The sequence below is a fragment of the Brachyhypopomus gauderio genome, chromosome 2 (genome assembly GCF_052324685.1).
Source record: "Brachyhypopomus gauderio isolate BG-103 chromosome 2, BGAUD_0.2, whole genome shotgun sequence".
NCBI classification, from domain to species: domain Eukaryota; kingdom Metazoa; phylum Chordata; class Actinopteri; order Gymnotiformes; family Hypopomidae; genus Brachyhypopomus; species Brachyhypopomus gauderio.
In genome coordinates this window covers 19,985,499-20,007,827 of record NC_135212.1, presented here as the reverse complement: position 1 = coordinate 20,007,827, position 22,329 = coordinate 19,985,499, and the positions used below count along the sequence as shown (strand labels likewise).

The window sequence follows — 22,329 nt, the reverse complement described above, 5'->3', positions numbered from 1 at the left end:
CTTCACATGTACGACAGCGACTGTGTAAGCCTAAGAGCCCTAACAAGCGTTCTTACCCATGCAGAATGAAAAGCTAACAAAGGTTTTTGGTATTGCTTTGCTAAGCAGCAAGATCACGACAAAATAAATTACACGAAGCATCTAGAAGAAAGAAGCCCATTAAATGCATACTTTTACTAACTGTAATTATTAAACAGGACAATATGTCAAATATGCTATGCCAAATGAGAATACACATAAAACGTGGAAGGACGTTAAATAAAACGACTGATACATAAGGGATATCCAGTAACCAGCGAGCACAGAGACCGCTAGCCTATGGCTTAGGTTAAACTGCAGACAGTCGGGGATTCCGTGGGGCGTGACCATGAGAAAGTTTACAATGGAAGACTCTGGTTGGCCAAACAAGTTTGTTTCCTTAATGCGCTGTACAACGGCTGTACAGTGAATTACAAAGTTAATACAAAGTTAATGTTGCTACCATTCCTAATGCTATTAAGTGGTTAAAACAAAACAACAAAAAGCCAAGAAGTTTAGAAGCAATTGATGTTAAACCCCAATTTCTCAAATATTGTCATAATTTTATTACCCCTCATCCAAAATATCCTAACAATGTCCTCATCTAATACATGTGCCACCTCGCTTACTAAGTCAAACTTCTTTTGTCGAAAATCCACAAAGCACGCTTTGTCCGAACATTGCATTCCACTCACGATTTACAAGAACAAGCCGGAGCCAAGCCGGACAGTGGGCCGGAGTGACGGAGACGGCGGGTGTCACTGCACGCTTCATCTTGTCTCGTTGGAACAGAAAGGAATTAATTGTTTACCCACTGTGTGGAAATGTGAGTAGCGTATAAGAAGAGAAATGTTGTGAGGAGGCTCGGAAGACGCACGAACAGTTTGTGTGACATGCGGGAATCAGCCGGATGGGATGCCTGAAATGTCAGGGAGAAGACTTAGGCTGCCGCGCGCCGATGAAGCCCAACCGGAGAATGGGGAGAGCGGGGATAACGACAATTAGTCAGCATCTGAACGTCACTGATGAACGTTATGTTCTGTCCAGTGGCAGGTAGGAGCTACTCAAATGGGATGACTAATGCGACGTACATGAAATCAACCACAAATATCTCAACAATATCACCCAGGATTCGCAGCTCTACATTAATACGAACTGCCGACCTGTGAGTAGCCTACGTCAGAAAAGAAATCACATCACAACCTATGTGGGATGTAAAGAGAGGAAGGAGTAGTCAGGGAACAAACTGACATCCAGCCACAGATTTCTCAGCTAGGCGACTATATTAGTAATGACAGATGCGCCATTTATAAGTGCTAGCTAGATTTTTTTTTAATGAAAATTGAATAGCAAATTTATGTAATAATATCTGATATTCCTGTATTGGCTGCATAAAAAATCGACAGGGGACCCGTATGTGTTACAGACTACTGAAATCCATTTATTCCATGAATTGATTTTAAATAAGTCAGAACATTAGAGGTACATGGCCCTACTGATCAACCTCTTACAACTAAATCTGCAAGTGTGTGTACAGGCGTTGCGTCGTTATGGAAACGCCGTTCCAGCACGTCTGACGCAACGACGTCATGACGATTTGGTCTTTTTTTGTTTTTGTTGCGCAGCAACATGTTTCCGTGGTAACCTGTAAGGGGCGGCGCAAAGATTTGAAGGACTTCCACAAACAGAAGAGTCGGTCTACCCTTTTACATGGCTTCTAACAGACCATTAAACGTCGCTTGAATAACACAAGCGTTTTAGCGAGCTCGTTTTAGCTGTCCACATTAACACCACAAGCTTGTGTGTTGTGGTTTTAGCCGCAGTTAGCTTAGCCATGGATTCGCATTATCCAGCTAGCATGCTAACTACTGTTAGCTAACTGGGCGAGTGCTGCCGCGGGCCACTCGTGCTGCTGCGGTGCGCTCGTGCTGCTGCGGGGCGCTCGTGCTGCATTTTGATATGAAATGTATGGGTAAAATGCTATAATTACGTGTTTTTAGAGACAAATCTTTGAAAACATGTTTAAACAGAAAAAGGCCCATAGTGTTCAGAGGGTTAATAGTGAGTGAGTTAGTTCTATACAAGCGATTTATCGATGCAGGTTAGATACGTTAATGTGCGGGTAACGTATAGCACACATTAACTTGATTAAACTGTTCAGAAGATACTGTATAAAAGTCAAGCAAAAAACTAACGCATATAACTGACAATTTCCCCGTAAGAACCTCAGCAAATTCTAACTAGCCAAAGTGTTAACTTGGTAGTTTTTCAGTTAAGGTTTGTTTGTGTGGTTGCTTTGTTAATTTAAATGTTTTCTGTCTAATAAGCAAACTTACGTGTGTACTTAACACACCCCCTACGTTGGAGTGTCTGAACTGTACTGTCTAGTAAGAAAAATAAAAACACACCTCGTAAACTGACCCATCTTTATGCAGATAAACTGCATGAGAAGGTGTAATCCAATTAGCTCGCTTATTTTCACTGTTTGGGTAAAGAGCAGGATCACAGATTTATAGAATGTAGTTTTTCCCCCTGTACAGTACTTCTGACTCGTGATATTGTAGTTCTTAATATTGTTTCATCAGACTATAAACATCACATTGTTGGTGGCAGTGAGGATGGACTGTTTTGGTATTGGTGCAGTGTGCGTTGTTCCCAGATCACCCTTCAGTGTAAAATACATATAGCCATCAAGTTAAATTTTTTATCTTCTCATTAGATCTCAGAGACCAGTACACGAACTGAGCTAAATTAGCCTGATTTTTTACAGCTGAATGAGAATTTACTTTTTGTTAAAATGTTAGTTATTAGCTCAAATTGCTTATCTCCAATGTGTGCTAAATATAACGAATGTTCATCACTTTGTATGTACTTATTTATCCAAGAATTTAAAGGAAAAAAGGTGCTGTTTGATTGCTTGCATCATTTGTTCATTCTTGCAGCTGCAGAAAGCTGCTACAGTGAAGCATTATTTGAGATGTTGCGAATGGATGAAGCACAAACAACCTTCGTTTTGTTTACTGCACTCTTGGTTTCAGTGCTCGTGGTTTCATTGAAAACTCAAGCCCCCTGCAGCAGTCATGAGAGAGGCCCGTTTCCTGGAGAGGCGGGCCATGTTTGCCCACTTCCCTGCCCAAAATATTAGTAACCAGGCAACAGTGAGGCCCGTCCCAGCACAGGTTCACATTGGTAACGCCCCTCTTGGCTGCTTTCACCCAGTATTACATAACCCTTCACGTCCCATCACCACAAATAAAAATTAACGTTGCAAAATGCACCAGTTCACACTAAAGGACAGATAAACGAAGGTCGTGTTTTCCTGTCTGTTTAATCTGATCCTTTCGGTCTTCTGCGTCCCTGGCAGACTTGCGGGGTTTTGACTTTCAAGTGTGTGTTGGCTGAGGCTCGGGGCACCGCTGTGTGTGCACGAACACAAGCAGCCGTGAACACTGCGCATGTCCCGCTGCTCTGCTCAAACTGGCTGGCTGCCGTTTTCGCTTTCTGAGCCCTGCAGTGCTATACTGACAAAGCCGTGACAACAGGCTTTTGCCCTAACAATGCTCGGGAATCGAGAAATAAACAAATATAAGCTTTTACATAAGGAGATTTTAATTAAAGCATACATATCCATATATCCATATATTTATTATTGTTCTCAGAAACATATTCAAATGTTCTCTCAACACGAATTTTGAGAAACTTAATATAAAAAAAAACAAAACTTTTTTTGACAGATTTGGACACGAATCTTAGATATCAGTGACAACATACATTCATTTCCCTGTATTGTTAAATAAGAAATAAGTCAGTGTGTCACAGCCTGTGTGTCCCCCCTCCCTCCATGACGGTCTTGCTTCTCGAGTTGTTGGTAAGTGGGGAAACACTCGGTCGTGTCTGGAAACACGGCCAGCAGCATGAGATCATTCTTTTGCTTTCCCCTCTTCTCGTAGCGATTCGCCGGCTGCACGTCTGTCTGTCTGCGCCGGATGTGGATTGCACGAGGGGCTTGAGAAGCTCTCCTTTGTGTGAAGGAGGTTCCACCGCAGACAGTGGTAGACCCCCCCCCCCGGCTATTTTGTGAGTGAAGAAAAAAAGGTAATTGGGCTTGAAACTCAAATAGTTTGGGGAAAGTGAGAAATGTGGTGAGGTTATTAATCATTTGGCATCCCATGAAGTTAAGTATGCTATCCAAGGCAGTTAAATGAACTGACAGTGTCCTGAATGACTAAACATTACTTGGCAATTCCCAATAGAATTGAATAAACTCTCCATTAACTCTTCCTGTCAGGTTCAAACTCAAATATTTGATGGGCGAATGTTTGAGGAAGTGACAGAGAAACAGGAAAATGTGCAGGACTGTGATATCAGCCTGCATCGTTATGAAGATATTTAACTGTTTATTTCATTCGACATTCCAATAGCCACAGTCATTGCTTTGGAATGTTGTTAAGGAAATATAATATCTAATGTCTGAACAAAGAGCTTGCCAAAAAAGTGGAGCACTTTGTAAAAGTCAAACATGCCCCATGTGTCACTGGGTTGCAAGAGTCACGCTGCGATTCCAATTTGCAATCTCCTCCAATTGTCTTTGCCAAATGCTGCTACTGTCAGCAACCTTGCTGGTGAAAAGAATCACGGGCTGATCTTGTATCACGCAAGACGCTGTGATGAAGCAGGCTCAACGTTAGCACAATGCAATCAGTGGGTTTAGTATTCAGTGGCATAATGTGACTCAGCCAGCCATACCCTGTAGCGCGTCAAACATAGCCTACTTTCAACCGGCCCCATGCCAGACAGGGAGGCAGGGTTGGAACGAGAAGAACCGAGAGGGAGATAGACAGAGAAAGCGAGATGAAGAGAGAGAGGGAATTCTTTGCTTTCCTCCTCTGCCTCTCCATCAATCTGCAGCGCTCTATCTCAACCACCACCTTCTCTCTGCATCTCTTCTCGGCTTCTCATTCTTCCAGGGCTTATGCAATGCATGCCCTATTTTTATGGGGGAGGCTGTGAGGAGAGAGAGAGAGAGAGAGAGAGAGAGAGTGCAGGTGGGAGGGAAACAGAGGGGAGGTGCAGTCGGTGCATACTGCACACATCAGGTGGAAGACAAACTGTCCCGACCTGCCGCGCTCCCCCCCACTCCCCCTTCCTCTTCGTCATCAGTGCTCTCTCTGTGTCACCCACCTGTTCAGGGGAGCAGTCAAAGACCTGCCCTGTCCACTCCACAACACGGCAGCGTTGCTCACGCTCAATCAACCCCGACACAGTTAAAGCCAATTGAGATTCAACAGCTTTGAGAAAGCATTAAAACCATAGGAGTTAATTTAACACTGTTGAGTTCACAGTGTGGCAGTCAGGAGCAATGAGCTAAAAAAAATGACGTCCTTCGTGAGAGGGGACTAACCAACTGCTTTTTTGTTTTCGTTTAATTTAGAAATAAAATACAGAATCACAAGCCCTTTTCTAGGTTCCATAATGTCAAGATCTGCCCTGATACAGAGAACATGCTTCAAAATCTGACAGCTATTGTTGAAGAAAGCTCAGGTTTTAAAACATGCATATTAAATGCCAAACTGGGATTATTCTCAATAAGGAAAACGCAGAGAATGTGGGCGTGACACCATGAGCTACTTTTTCAATAAGTGTATTGCACCACTTACTGTAATTATCAGACCTGCGCCCAAATCAATGAAATAAAAATTATGGTTTACAGTACCATTAAATTTTTTCAAACTCCAGAAGCCTTCAGAATTGTGTAATGAGGAATAATTGCATCATGTGTTCACCGTGTATTACAGACTATGTTTCAGCACAGATATTGTTTTTTTTTTCTTTCGTTATCATTGTTTATATACTCCTCTGATATCATAATCACGTCTGTGGTAACGACACCTCAGTCCTGGCAATATGGTTCTTGTGGCACACCCCCCAGAAACCTGACTAGCTGCTTCACGTGGGCTCAGATCCAACCTGCCTTCACACTCCACAAACGTTTCCACACCTGTGCTGCCTGTCTGGTTCATCCTGTCAATATACCACAGCAAATGATTCAGCTACACAGTAGCAGTATACGTATTTCTCCAATATGTATTTTTGAAAAGTAATTACTAATGATGTATCTAATTCATAATTGTGATTGTGGTGGTTGTAGTATTAAAGTAGCACGGCACGAAGTTTTTGTAAGTCAGATTCACAAAGGAACATTCTGTTCTGGGACTGTTCTTTCTGGTGACTTGCAGAAACCAGTTTAAAGTGTGAGCTAATAATACCATTAATAAACTGGACTGGCATCTCTACTGCGGGCACATACAGTTCCCTGTAGGAGCATATCCTCATTTGACTTTCAACAATGACACACACAACAAACAGATCTTCACCCACAATTATGGCATAAGTATGAACACATCCCTAGTATTTGAAGAGGTTTTTTTTTTTACGGTCGAGTCTTTTTGCTGTTGTACAAACATGGATCACAAAGTAATTGATGTAAATGACTACGCTGGGACTCAAATAGGAAAGGTGAGTTTCCCCCAGTCCTGTGATACAGCTCAGGCCATTATTAAGCACTCATTTCAACTTTTTTTGGAGATCTTGTGCTGCATTACTGATTTAATCCATTCCTGCTCAATATTTGTTTAGGATTTAGAAGGCACAATGTGGTTTCTGCAGTCTGATTCCACTGTAACCGTGGAGCAGGAAAAACCAACTCAAACAGGGCCGAACACTGTGGGCACAAACGGTTAAATTCAGTTGACTGGCATTAGTCAGTAAGTGATGTATTCACACCCAAAAAGATGACACCCCCCCTATTGTTGCCTTTCGTAAGCAGTGACTCCCATACACCCTCTAGTGAACGAGGTCATTTATAGATAACTGCCACAGCTTTAAGACTGTACTGACGAGTAAATCGCTCTTGGCGTGATGTAAGCTTATTGAGCATTGAGGCACTGGGGGTACATCCAGCCTTCTGTCTTAAAAGATCACGCATTTCCCCCAAATACACTGAAAGCTCCATGCCAACAAGTCTTTAAATACACCCCGGTGACGACTTGACTAGTATTGTGTTCATCAACATCAACAGCCGGATCTGTATTTGCGTCTTGGCAGGCTCCTCATTCGAGCCCCCGCCCCCCGAGCTCCTGGTCCCACTGGATGCCTGACTTGCACTGCTCCCCTCCTCCCTGCCCACGTCGCCAGCCTGGCGAACACCCCCCCTCCCCCCCACACACTGCACTACAACTCTGGCTCTATTCCTGTAGCCGCCCCCGGTGGTACCGCGCCGGCTTACTACAGTCGGCAGGAACAGGCGCAGGGCTGTGTCACCACAGCCTGGCAGCGGGATCAACGGGGGAGAGGGGGGGTGGGCCGAGGGAGGAGAGGACGTGAAGGAGACGAGAGGAGCGCAGATGGAGAAGAGAGGTGGAGGAGCGGCTGGAGGAAGCTATTCACCCCCAACCCCCCCATCTTGGCCCCCACCCCAGTCGCCTGCACCTCTGAATCAGCGGACGACCAAAGTAAACGTCCCCGTGAGCCGCAGTGCTGCGGTCCGTGTGCCGGTGAGGAGGAGGAGGTGGTTTCGGTCGGATCCAGTAGGGGAATGTGTTGCACGCCACATTGTGTACCAAGATTTCAGCTGCGCTTTATTGAAGAAATGAAAAGAAAATCCCAAAAAGCTGGCGGTCACACCACACACATGGCCAAGGTCTTTGGGACGGGTCTAATTTATGACGTCCAATGTCCATGTATTTTTGGGGAGAAAAAAAAAGAACATAACCACTGCAGTCTTGACTAGATGCTTCTTAATATGAAAATGGCATAGAGCATGTGCAGACATAGGTGTAAGTTAGGGGCATACTGATCAATTACTTAAGAGCTCTGCAAATAACAGAATAAATAAAATCTGATGGGTGTTTGATACCCATGTACAATGATATTAACAAAACAAAGTTTCAGACCATTTTATCTGCAGAAAGCCATCATTTATTGAAAAAGCCATACTTTTTATTTTAAAGTTGCAATACATTGAACCAGTCTGAATTATACATTGTCTTATAGTTTGCAAAAGTATAGCTGAATATCTGGCATAAATGTTTGGTACTTTCAGAAAACATGGATCAAGGTCACTCAAGGTTGAGTTCATGTTCCTATGTGAGATTATTCTAGTCTTGCATACTTTTACGTCTGTGTGGATGTTTGTAAATGTGCATCTAGTAAGGACTGATCAGGGCCTGTGTGTGTGTGCACCCGTCCCCTTGCCCCCTCGTGTTGTATGATGGTGAAGAAATGAAAGCAGGTGAGATCCGATCACCCAGTGTAGATCGGGTGTGTCCTGGAAGAGACAGGAAGTGTCCCATGCTAAGGTCAGAGTTCACACCCGTCACCTAGATCACTGACGGCGCACAGAGAGAGAGAGAGAGAGAGGCGAATGCAGTGATACGGCGTAAGCCCTGAGCATAGGCAGAGATAAGCGGAGGAAACCGCGTGGAGAGGAAGAGGAAGAGGAAGAAGAAAGAACAGGTGTTCCAGCGCAGCGACAGGTGTTCCTTTCCAGAAGCGTGTGGACTGTTGCCGAGGGCAACCTCTGCTCAGTCTCCTATAAATATGTGTCTATAAATAGGAGCCGAGGAGAAAGGACGAGAGCGTATGAAAAGTGTGTGAGGAAGCGTACATGGAGTGTGTGTGTGTGCATGCATGCGTGTGTATGTGTGTGTGTGCGCGCATGCAGGCAAGCGAGTGAGAGGGAGGGGAGTGTGGGGAGGAGGCAGCAGACTGAGACAGTTACTAGAGAGAGAGAGAGAGAGAGAGAGAGAGATGGAGGGAGGGAGGGATGGACAGAGGGAGGGAGAGAGGGAGAACGTGGCGGAGGAGGGAGCGATGGCGTGATGACGCCGTGCGTGGCGTCAGAGTGGTAAGAATAGAGAGGATGCGTGCAGCGCTGCTGAGACATCGCTTTTAATACCCGCAGTCACTCTCCCTGCCCCAGCACACGGTGTGTGTGTGTGTGTGAGTGTGTGTGTGTGTGTGTGTGTAGGTGGAGATATATGCGCACCATTTTTATGTAGAAAGGTCTCACTACGAAAGTAATGACTTGCTTGTATGTTTGGCTATTATTTGTACAGAAATAGACACAAGCACATAGGAAGAGGAAGTAAAGCAACATCTGACTCTGGTGTCTCGCCTCTATCTGTGATCTGAACACTTCCAAACGCACTCCAGGTTAGAGTGAGAGTGAGAGTGAGCTTTACACCTCAGAGCACCCGCCGACATCCCAGTGTTAACACTCTGCACAGCCTTACTGAGGAGTATTAAGAGCAGCTTATTCTTCACATGACATAATACTGTTCGATATATAATATATAATTTGATATAAAAATATATATTATATATATATAGCGCTAATGTTAAAAGAAATATAGATTCTAACCTGTAACTAGAAATAGTATGGATAGAAACTACTGAATCACAGTAGTAATAAATGCAAAGGCTTCAGTACTACTGATGAGGAAAGTGACATCGTGTGCATACTATGTGTGGACATCACCAGAAATGACCCATATTGCCAGCGTGGTGGAGGGAGGCGTGGGTGGAGGTGACTGGTACATGACACGGGTCCAGAGAACGATGGCAGAGAGAGAGAGAGAGAGAGAGAGAGAGAGAGAGAGAGAGACGCAGGCTCAGGTGGATGACGTCCGAGCAGTCCTGGCCAGGCAGGTGCGTCCTGCTGAGGTGTCGCTTCTGAGCGCTCTCACACGGCCAGCAGCTTGAGCAGCCACTGCAGAACAGAGCAAGGGCAGACATTACACCCCACCCACCAGCAGCACGCAGGCGTTACACCCCACCCACCAGCAGCACGCAGGCGTTACACCCCACCCACCAGCACACAGGCGTTACACCCCACCCACCATCATAGACGTTACACCCCACCCACCAGCAGCACACAGACGTTACACCCCACCCACCAGCACGCAGGCGTTAAACCCCAGCCACCATCACACAGACGTTACACCCCACCCACCAGCAGCACGCAGGAGTTACACCCCACCCACCATCACACAGACGTTACACCCCACCCACCAGCACGCAGGTGCCGCTATTAATAACCCCACACAGCTGCTGACTCCTCCTGCTCCAATGGAGAGGGATTGGAGACACCTCAGCTCCCGTCTTCCATGTTGCTAATTACACGAAATCTCCACAACACCCCGAGGGCTGAGTCATGCCAGAACCTCCAGAGCTCTAGGCTCAGTTTCCCCATGATGAATGTGGAGCGCGGTGTGCCGTGCCGCATTGTGGCCCGACCTGTTCTGGTGGGACCAGCGGGGAGAGGCAGAGAGGCCCGGGGCTGTTGGGCAACGTGGGGGAAGGGAGTAGGGCAGAGAGGGGCGGAGCTTACCGCGTCGATGCCTCTGGTCTTCACCTCCGAGCTGCTCTCCGACTCATACAGCGCTGGGGAGAAATGCAGAGTCAAAATTCCAGCAGTCCCTCCAATTAATGTGTTTACACTCAGGCTACCGCGCTACGCTAATGACGCAGGAGAAACGCGGTAAATAAGCTCCTGGGGTGCGGAGCACATGGCCTGATCCAAGCTCACCTGACGTGCAAACGAACGGTTGCACGTGCGCCTCTGGATTGCGGAAAAAGACAATAAAGCCACTTGGTATGAGAACCATGTTTAAATCGTTTACTGCTCAAACCACCCAAACAAACACCCAAATTATGAGTAGCATAAAGCACAAAGGGGGGGGGGGGACCCTATACTAAAAAAACTACACCCGTGACGTAGAAATAAATCTCTCCTTATCCTTATCTCGTCACCAGCGTTTGGCTTTTGAATATTTACTCTACTGCCCCCCCCCCCCCCCCCCCCCTTCCACACAAAAAGAAAAACTAAAACAAAACGACTCCCATTATCCATCTCGAATGCATGCAATAACCAGAGTTGTTTATGGACAACTGTTACATAACGATGATGAGAACCTGTCACTGGCTGACACGGCGTTTAATAACTATCAGCAGAAAGGAGGCCGTAGGCAGGGCTGCACATGTCGGCGTAGACAGCAGGAAGGGAGAGAGGCTCACCAAACAGCACCCGCAGTCTGGTGACACATGCCACAAAGCTGTGGAAAGCCAGGTGCTGCTCTCCAGAGCCAAACCTCTCCCACAGCACCTGCAGAATGCTATTATCACACTGCACACCTGAGAGAGAGAGAGAGAGAGAGAGAGAGAGAGAGAGAGAGAGAGGGAGGGAGGGAGGGAGGGAGTGTGTGTCTCAAGGGACCCAGACAGGAGCAGAGAAACAGGAATGGAGCTATGTATGATTTTTGTGTTATTCCATATAAATACGTGTGTGTGTGTGTGTGTGTGTGTGTGTGTGTGTGTGTCTGTGTGTGTCTTTACCTGCTGCCTTAAGAGCCTGGCTGAGCTCAAATGGATTCATGGTCCCTGATGAATCCTCATCATACTCAAGAAAGATCGACTAAAGGGGAAAAAATTTTTTTCAGAAAGTGATGTTTACATTTTCTACGTTCCAAACAGTTACTACGGAAAACCAGGTAAATTGAGCAATTCCCCCACACGTGCCCTCTTCAGTGTAAGCAGAGGCCCAGTTTGGCTCAACTCCACATACCTTATTATGTTGTAAAATTACTGGAGTTCAGAGGGAGGACAGACATGGAGAAGAAGAACCAAATTAAGCTAAAAACAGCTTCCTGCACCCCAACCCTAAACAACACCTTCAAAACTGGCTTTGGACGCTGCGTTTGGCATTCAAACATTCATGAGGAGCCATCTGGACGGGCGCTGGCCGTCGGGGAGGTGCAGTTACCTGCAGGGTGCGCAGAGAGGAGAGGAGCTTCTCAGCTTGATCCCGACTCAGTCTGCCTCCTCCACCGGTCTACACGCACACACACACTCAGGACACTAACTAGTGAAGGGAATATGCAGAACATGCAGAAGGAATAGAAAGAAAAAAAATCAACTGAGAGAGAAATGATAGCAAGAAGAAATCAGGAGATGCAACTTCTGGACGGAAGGATACATTTTCCCCAAAAATAAGTTGCCTGCAAGTTTCCAGAGGGAGATGATAGTCCTTTTCCAGCACTACAACACAAGGCAAAGACCACCAGTCTCTACAACAGAACATTATATTGAGCATACAGAGCATATGGTTCCAATAAGAGTCAATAGGGTTCCCCGAGTTCGTGAACCTGGCCTGACATCAGTACAACTCAACTCAATGCTACAGCCTTGTGGCAATCGCAAGTACTACAACAAACGTGAGCACAAAATTGAAGTCTCTTTGCACGACTTGTGCCCAACGACGGAGTTCTCCAGACCTGCGTTGACCAGCTTCATGAAGTCCACCGCATTCAGTCTGTCATCCTGAGGAGAGAAAACACGTCTATAGCATCTACAGATGGTTTTTGCTTATATCTTAACGATCGTGAACTGCCCAATGTAATGTGTGTGTGTGTGTGTGTGTGTATGGGTGGAGTATCTGGCTGATGGAGGCGTACCGGTCCGGCGTCCTCGTCAAACCACTTCTGCACTCTGTCCTTGTCCTCTGGAAGGGGGGGCTTTGACATAACGGTCTTCAAGACAAGGACACAGGTGTTAGTTCGTGACTGGACGAAACCATTGTGACCGCCACGATATTCTCGTGTACGACACTCACCGTGGTAAAGGCAGTAGCACAGTTGATCCCACGCACCCTGTGTCAGGGAAATCAGCACTGGTTAAGATGGAGGTCTTTAATGTCATATTTGTGGGTCTTTTATTCTGCCCCAGTATCCAATTTATATAAGTCAGGCAACTGAAGTCCTAAAACCTTCACGTAGTAATAGCTCTGGTGTGTTAAAGACTAGATTTGAGCATATATAGGATATCTGTGTTTGTGATCTCTCCTTTACAGTCTTAAATGGTAAAATAAATATTATATTTGATATGGACTACAGATCCCCTTTTAAAGATTAATTCATCCTGATACAAACAGATTGCATTCTCCAACAACTACACTGTTCTTTTGTACAGTGAAACGTCAGATCAAAATGCATCAGCGCCCCCTGCAGGCCGAGCTCCTGCATACCCGAGAGTGTTGCCTTCCTTGGCATAGACGCGGAGGAAGAACTCCCCCTGCTGGTTGGGCCTCTGTGTGGAGGCCACGATGACATAGTGGCCCGGGTCCAGGTGCACCTTCCGCCACACGGCCCGCATATTCCGGTACTTTCCGGAGCGGCTCGCCGGCGAGTCACTGCTGAAGAACTGCTGGTTGAAAGATCCTGTAAAGTTCTGAAGCTACTCGGGACAGTTGGGACAGAGGACGCCACATGTACGTCAGTGAAAACAAATGAACTAAAATTAAATAGAAAACAATGTGTGTGTGAGCGCACGATCACCTTAGGAGGAACCTGAAAACACAAAGAGGAAAGACATTTATAGAGTAAGAGAAGTCAAAACACGTCTCGGTCTCGTAGGCCGTGCGCTCGGCCTGCTAGCGGTGCGGCTCTCACTCTGTAGATGTGGAAGGCGATGTAGAGGAAGTTGATCCTGTCCCGCTGCCGTCGGTCCTTCTGCAGCAGCTCCACCAGCACCGTACACTTCTTCATCTTCTCCCGCTGCTTGTCCGTGCTGCTCTTGACGGGGACGTCTTCCTCGTCGTCGTCGTCGGCGACTTCCACGTCGTCCTCGTCCACCTCCACGTCCTCCACATCCTGCTGGGACAGCACCAGGTGGAACTGCGGGTTCTTCCAGAACGTTCCTGTGGGAAGGGTGCGTAGAAGCAGGAAAGGAGAAGCAGTAAGAGTAAAACAGGGGGAGAAAGGTCAGAGGGCGGAGGAGAAGAGAGAAGAACAGAGGAAGTGAAAACAAAAACCAAATAAAATGAAGAAATGGTTCAGTGAGCCAGGATGGGCCACTATGTATAGCATCCAACGCATGCTCTCTCACACACACACACACACACTTACGCTGGAATTTGCGGCTGCCCCCTGCAGAGCACATGGGGACCCAGGAGCCCTTGTGGGAGGTCAGGGCCCAGGAGGAGGTGGCGGTGCCTGCATCGCCTTCCTCTGTATCATCAGAGTCAGGATTGACGCTGCACAACTCCACCGTATCGAACCGTTTGCAAAAGTCCTCCATCCCAATCCTACACACACACACACACACACACACACACACACACACACACACACACACACACACACACACACACACACACACACACACACACACACACACACACACACACACACACTTTTCTGGCTGGTTATATTTCATGTCATGTAACGTCATGATAAAAATGTAAAAAAAATGGAGACTGCTGTTGTTTTCGTTTACTGACCAAAATTCTCCATCCTCTTCAATGTTCAGGTGGATTCTGGTTTTCTCAGCACCGTCTATGCCATCCCAGTCTTTACACCTGTCCGCCCACATACAAGCACACACAACCACACATGTGCAAGTGCACACACACACACACACACACACACACACACACACACACACACACACACACACACACACACACACACAGAGCTGACGATCTGTTGGGAGTAAGTCAGTAACGCCAACATCAGAGCTGAGCCTTGTCTCACTTGTCACTCCAGGGTCCACAGAACTCCACAAATCCCCAAGGGTTACGCAGTCTCACCAGTAACACCTCCTCAGTTTTCCTGTGAACCTACTCACACACACAAAACACAATTTGCTCACGCCCCAACTATCTGTCACTTACCAAGTCTACAAAAAAACAACAGCATGCTAAAACAGTCTATCTAGTGGACCAAGCTGTGCTTCTCACCTTATCCGTGGCTGTGATAGCGTAGGCGTGACCTTTGACCAACCCCTCTGCCGTCACTGTGCCAATCTCCTTCACGGTTTTGGCCTGCAGAAACATACACGAACTCAACAAATGCACCATCATTCCTCCATAATTCAGTTCAACTCCATTTCATCCTCTCCTGCCCGCAATGAAATGCTGTTGCTCAGGGCTTTACTGTTGCACGTGTGAGGGAAACAGACCGAGGGTCACAGGCAAGAGACCTTCACAACCAACCGAGTAATGAATGATTTGGGCTTTTATTTATTTATAACAGCTCAGTTCACTGGAGCATACTGATAATGCTTTGATTGTATTTCCATGATCTGCCCAGTGGAGGATATAGTACCCCTTTTAATAGATTCATAATGAATAAAAATAATAATTTATAATATTTTATAATTTATAAAAATAATTATAATATATATATTATATATATATATATATCCCACGGTAAGGTCACTGAAACCTGACAAGCTGGTAGAGGTTTTGCAAACAAAGTGAATATCTGAAAAGGGTCCACCTGAGAAGAACAGGGGCAGTCAGAAGCTCCAAACATCTACAGAACATTCAAACAGCCTCCTGCAGCTGCGTGGGTTAATATGCATGAGAAACGCACATTTCTACATGACAAATGTGCACTGTGTGAGCATGTAATTAGCTCGTTGTGCAGACCAAATGTCACCAAGATGACAGACAAACATGGCTAGATTTATGGGCAAGCATAGTAGTCCGCTACAGAAACAACATACTCCATATTGCTAAAGGAATCCCTTGTAAAGATGGCAATATGGTGCGTGTCTGTTATAGACATTAATGATTAAACATACATGTGTGTGTGTGTGTGCGCGTGTGTGTGTGTGTGTGTGTGTGTGTGTGTGTGTGTGTGTGTGTATACCTGTATGAAGCAGCTCAGCAAACTGCCTCTGGACAAGGCAGCAGTGAGAGTTCTCCACAGCACGGGTGGTGTGCGGGAGGAGACAGGACGGGTGTAGGCGATGCCCCCTGTGAAGTCCTCCATGCCTTCAGAAATGTTACCCCCCTTCAAACTGCCATACGAGCCAATCAACCTGGACACACACACACACACACACACACACACACACACACACACACACACACACACACACACACACACACACGGTGTTCCTTACAAATTGTGCAGTGACTACAGCCTACAGTTTCTGGAAATAACCACTCGATCGTAAAACATTTTGAGACACTGCAGGTAGAAGGTGGACAGGGGACACACGTCCACCAACCCATGGACCTCCAGGCTTTACTGAGGTCTGCAAATCACGTAGGACATCTTCAGTCATTTGTTTACGTGCAAATAAGCTCCAGAAGCCCCCCAGAGCGTGTGAGGAACGTGAGCCACTGCTGGCCCCTATCCCACACGCTCCCACACACTCTCACACACACATATGGCAGGACTGACTTGGCGTAAGCCTTCTCCACCAGGGCGCTCCAGAACTCGTTGTTGGTGCGGGAATAGCTGAAGAGCAGACGGCCTCCTCGCACGGGCAGCCTGTCATCGACCACCACCTCCACCCACTCCCCATACTGCCAGAACTGATGGAAGAGAGAGAGAGAGACAGAGACAGAGAGAGAGAGAGAGAGAGAGAGAGAGAGAGAGAGAGAGAGAGAGAGAGAGAGAGAGAGAGCGAGAGAGAGACTGTGCATAATTGCTTTACCTGTGGCTTTTCTGAGCCTTTGAGAAGAACACTAACAATTTTGCTAGCTCCATTTCCACTGCCTTCCAAACAGGTCAGAGGGCGTCCTGAATTAAACTCAGTTTAACACTTAAACAGCAGTACCAGGCTTGTGCTGACCTGTTGGTAGCAACACGCAAATGTGGCGGTGTGTGCATAGGTGTGTTTGTGTGTGTACGTGCGTGTGTGTTCACAGCCCCGGGCAACGGCTGCATGTCTGAACACTTCAAACATCATCCGCTAAATAACAGACTGACACTTCTTTTCTCCATTCATCACCTCCACCTCTCCCTCTTTCCCCCTCATCTCTCTCTCCACAGGAAAATCCCCACTCTGCTAACACAAAGGACCCACATCTCACCATAACACAACATGACCACAACTTTTCGCAGAACAGCTGGGAAAATAATAGCACACAATTGTCTCAACTATGCAGCCATTCGCTGCCTGAACCATCTTAGAAGACTCACCACAGTTTACACAAGACATTACCAATAAAACTCACTCAAGATTGGTAATGACTTCTATTCCTTCTGTGAACATGCCTTAACATTGCTTCATTAAGATGGCACACTCACAGCAGATAAGGGCTTCTTTTTCCAAGCTGAACACAAAAAACACACAATTCTAATCTATTCCAAAATCTATCAGGTGTAAAATGTTTGCTATCTGGAGTTCATTCATCTCTCATTAACTCGTCCCTGCGGGTTTATGGTGCCTGTTCTGTAGCTCTCCGTCTGTTCTCTCTTCAGGAACAGGAGGAGAGCAGATACCGAGCCGAGAGGTCCGTTATGGAGCCAGAGGGCCAGGACTTCAGATGCGTCCCTGCTCGCTCCTGGAGGTCTTAAGTGAGGACACATGTTGAACGGAGTTTACTACTTCCTTGGGCACGCAAGAGCTTACGCAACCGAGCCACGCAGGAGAACGTCCGGAGGACAGAAAACAGAAAGAAGGGATTCATCTTTTTGTGTGTGTGTGTGTGAGAGGGTGGTTTGTCGATGGTAGGGTAGGGAGACGTGTACGTGGCACTTCATGGGGTACAGGGTTTGGGGTGATGGGTGTGCTGGTACAGAATGATCCACAAACATCAACCCTTAGGATGTAGGGCTCATGCAAATTACAGACCTTGACAAAAAAAGTCTCAAAACACACACACACCGATCCATCCATCCATCCATCCATCCATGAAAAATTAAGTACCCTCATCATAACTCCAGCTCTCAAAGGAGTTCCTATATGTAAAATTTATGTTAAACCGGCACCCTGTCAAATATGAAATTGAATAAAACATACGCATTTCACTTGTGAAGATTTGAGCTATGGAAATCATTAGTTTGTGCTATTTTTTCTTTCTTTGAGATATTAGTGTTAGGTTACTGTTAAACAAATTTGGATGGGTGTTGTTTTATACGGGAGGGCCACATGTACTGCAACCCCTGCGTTCTGCATTATCTCTTCTTTGCCTACTTTAACAGGTCAGTTCACATGTAAAAGGTCTTTCCAGGCGTAACAAATTCCCACTGTGATTTTCCTAAATTCGCTGCCATTTATCCACTTTACCTTGAAGCGGAAGATGCCAGCGTAAGAGATGTCCAGGGTCTGTCCTGATGGGACGACCCTCTCGAACAGGGTGGGGTGCATGGTGAGACAGGACAGCGCGGCCAGCAGCCAGCAGTTCCCTACAGCCCACAGTGGGGGGGGGCAGTCAGTGGGACAGTGTGTCCATATGACAGCCAATGCACACATTCATAGAGCAGCAGCAGTGCTGGTGATGCAGACACAGCTGCATGTTCATGCCTGCATATACACACACACACACACGCACAACACGCATACACACACACACATTCCGCAGTAACAGCAAACAGCTGGTCATCTCCTTTGGAGGGATAGATAAAGAGGTTTTAAAAGGTTGTGTCTACAACCTAAGGCAACATAAGCAAAAATCACACATTTAACATGACATTTCCCTCTTGTACTCAAAATAGCATTTTTCTCCTGTTCTAAAAGGCAATTCTGGAAACTGGCGCGAATTGTGCATCACTGTAAGAACTGTAGACTATCTGCATAAAGGCTGCCCATCTGAAGAATTTATCACCGTGCATACTCACATAATATATTACAGATATACTCACACAGAATATACTGTAGGTTACAGAAAACTAGATTTTAGTAGGCTCTAGAAAATCTAGAAGATCTAGTACAGTTTCATATGTAAGCAATGAGATTCCATACTGTGTTTTCCAGCACGTAAACTGCTAAAATACCATTCAATAATTTTATTAGGTGTGTTTAAGTAGTGTTTAAGCAGAAAGAGGCAGGCAGTTTCTACTATATAAAACAATGTGTTGACGAGCTGCGTGCTGGCTTCCCTTGGGACAGTCCAACAGACACAGAAGCCACCACTGAAGACCACTTCCATACTCTTGCGTACACCTCTTGGGCTAAAAGAACCCAGAACCTCAGCCTGCTGCTCAGCGTTGAGCAGGAGCGTTGAAGCAACATCGCCACTTCCAGGCAGCTTCTGCGGGAGACTTTTAAAGACATTACAAGCTTGGCCACGGTCTGCATTTTTATCGCCGACCCAACCCAGTCCGAGCGGGAGCGTGCAGAAGAAGAGGGTGGGGGTTTGGGGGGGGGGGGAATAAACCAAAACCTGCTGTGCAAAATAATTGTTATTGGTGAGGCGGGTGGAGGGAAGTGGGTGTATGCAGATGATGCGACCCCCACCCGGCGACCCCCACCCGTCGCCTTCACAGTTTTGAAGTTGAGGCCCCGAGGCGGCTCGGCTTTTACGGCTCTCAGCAGGGAGTCCAGAGCTGGGATCTACACACAGCCTCCCAGCTAGAGGGGAGGAGCGGGTTTGGGATATTAAACATTATAACGAGGATAACGAGAACGAGGCAATAAGGAGGAGATAAAGAAATGAGCGGTGAGGGAGAGAGAGAGAGAGAGAAAAAAGGAGGAGAGGGAGAGAGGGAATCTGCATTATAAGGAGGAAAGGAGGAGTAGGAGTCTCGCCAAAACAGATGTCTCTCCGAGCGCGCTCATGCCCAGAGGCCATCCTTTGGTGATTAAGGTTTTTTTTTCTATGTTGTTGTTTTTTTTGCTTTGTGGGATACAGTATGGCTTTATCCCATTAGACTGGCTTAAAGTCTCAGCGAGGGGGCACAGACAGTGGCACTGACTCACCGAGCTGACCCTGGCAGATATCAGTGGTGCCCGTGGTGCCCTCCACAAAGACAGCATTGCTGCTTATTTCCTGAGGACATCAAGAGAGACAACAACCATCATCCAGTAACAAACTGAACCCAGAAAATTTGCATATAATAATGTAGCACTGTATAAAATAGAACTCGACATCATGGTATACAGTGAACTAAAAAGTCACATATGCATTGTATTAGGATATTAGAAAAAAACATTTAATTATGCCTAAATGTCCTAAAAGGTGTGATAAAACATTTAATGGCTGTTGCCAATGTCCATGTCAATTTACAAGCATCATCCAGACATCATGGCCTAGGTCTCAAACCCAAGGACCTCTGAAAGTCTCTAGACTTGATCCTTTTATAGGTAAAAAAAAAAAAAGCAAGAGGGACAGCCTGCCTAATGCAGACCCAGATAGGCTGCTAAGACCACGGGCCAGTTTCCCTGACCTAAACTATTAAATAATCTCCAGTGGTGCAGCACCTTTGACACTTCAGTTTAAACCAAGACTAGGGTTGATTCATGTGAGGGAAACCAGCCCTAGACGTACACGTCTGTGTAAGATCAGAATAGTGGCTGCAACCAATATGCCACGAAACTATGAAATTCATAAGATGCTCAGCGACTACGAAACATCATTTGGAGGGAAAATGTTAGTATTTGTCCAGTTAGTTACCTTTGGTCGCAACCATTTGATTGCCATTTTTGGGTCAGGATCTGCGGGCATGCCGATGGAAGTTTGATCAGCAGCAAAAATCGGGTCCAAGAAAAGACGGTGGGACTTGAGACACTCGTCCAGCAATGCCGCATAGTCTTGATTCTTAAATTTGACCGGATTTGCAATTGAACCCAGATCGGAGGAGCTGTCAGACATTTCCGAAGTTTCTACAGGAGCTCAGCGACGTGAGTGCGGAGAATTGAACCAAGGTACCTGGTGTAAGTTTGAGTTTAGACGAGTTTTCAGAGACTGGAGTATAAGTACACCACCTCTCCGCCCACTGCTGTCACGCCTCCTCGCTCGGGGATGTCCGCGTGAGTCCTGCAAACGCAGCGAGTCACGCGCATAACTATCACTTCATTACGGAGAACTGCGGTTACGTCAGTAATTAAAAATACATTCATTAACGAAATAAACGTGACATAGACATTACAGCACAGAACCGAGTCCATTTACATTCGAAAATGTAAAAGGTTGAATATTTATTTAAAGACACTGCTGTTTTCTAAAAAAACCTTGATTCCGAATCTAAAATCTTTTAATTTGTAATATTAAAATATCGTGTGGACCGAAAAACGGACACACTTAACTTAATGTATTTTGACTGAACTCCCAGACCAGCCACTAGATGGCAGCACCCCCCAGTAGACGGCGCTCCTTTCCAATTACTGCACCGATAAAAATGTTGGGAACGACTTTTGTATTTGCTTTTGTTATGCTTGTCAAACTCAAACCCAGCAGTGTTACTGGGTTATTCTGTGCCGTCCAGAAACATATGTAAAATAACTGCGTCTTATTCCCAAAGTCTACTACTATTACTGATCGCATTAATTATTTAATGGTGTGATAAAGTAATGGGCTTAATTATTTGTATACATTTAATTGGATTCTACGTTAAATTGCTTGTAACAGCTTGCGCCTTCAAGACGTCGGACAAAAGTAATTGGGAACGTAATTGGGAGCCGGATCTAGATAATTGTTCACATTTAAGCCTATATTATAGCGGTATTCTTATTATCTCCGTATGTTCTTTGAATGAAAGGATTACGTACGGAATTGTGGCGCGCCACGACAAAGGTGGCCGACCCGCCCCGAACATAGTGACACTGCTCCAGCGACCACGACCTCTGATCCCGCGACCTTCAGGCTCCGCAAAGCCTCTGTGGTCGCCGCACCAGCCGCAATTAGCGGCAGCATGTTCCCAGGGCAAATCTCCAGAGTAGGATGAAAAAGAGGTCACACGGGTAAACGAAGGCACGCCGGTCGCTGGTGTTCACCCATCTGTTTGACCGTCATATCGCAGTAGATGTTCAGTCCTAACACCTCCGTGTTCTCCGTTTTGTCCCCCAGTAGCCCGCGTCTTCTCCAAATTAGGGCCCTTTTCCTCTTATAAGAATAAGTTCCAAGCCTTATTCCTCATCAGTTGTGCAGAACTGCTAATAGCTAATGCTCCATGACGGGAATGAGGTGAATGGGGACTGGAGGAACACTACTACACCCGGCAGTGTAACCTCACCCACTCCCCGTGAGTGAAGGGTGGTGCTGTGGAGAATCACCGGTTCTCTAACATGTAGGACAGCATCACTTTTGCATGCCACGGTTAACCAGCTCCACCTCCACCATCCTAACACCACCACAGTGAGGCACAGAGCCATCGGTGCTGCCCTGTGCAGAGAACAGAGCAGTAAAACACATATGCTATTCAGTGAGGTAGGCCATGCCTACCTGAGGTCCAGTCCTACCAGTCCATCCGTCATAGTTTGCTTGTGTGTGTGTGTGTGTGTGTGATGCTAAGGTCACCAAAGGTCAGTTTATCAGTTTGCATCAAGGTATCGGTGCTGGCTATAGTTGTTTTGGCC

The 22,329-nt window shown here is 46.3% G+C and overlaps 1 protein-coding gene across 1 annotated transcript; it reads right to left on the bottom strand.

Moving 5' to 3' along the window:
* Nucleotides 1-7,972: 7,972 nt before the first annotated feature.
* Nucleotides 7,973-20,729, bottom strand: capn12 (calpain 12). Its single transcript, XM_076990165.1, has 21 exons — nt 20,429-20,729; nt 19,735-19,804; nt 18,103-18,221; nt 16,269-16,402; nt 15,729-15,900; nt 14,813-14,896; nt 14,607-14,692; nt 14,354-14,431; nt 13,980-14,158; nt 13,524-13,771; nt 13,410-13,421; nt 13,100-13,308; nt 12,689-12,725; nt 12,531-12,605; nt 12,351-12,396; nt 12,053-12,114; nt 11,840-11,908; nt 11,413-11,491; nt 11,095-11,211; nt 10,409-10,461; nt 7,973-9,787 (listed from the first exon to the last, which is right to left on the bottom strand). Exons 1-21 carry the CDS (start codon nt 20,624-20,626, stop codon nt 9,761-9,763), a joined length of 2,154 nt encoding a protein of 717 aa, XP_076846280.1. The 5' UTR covers nt 20,627-20,729; the 3' UTR covers nt 7,973-9,760.
* Nucleotides 20,730-22,329: the final 1,600 nt, after the last annotated feature.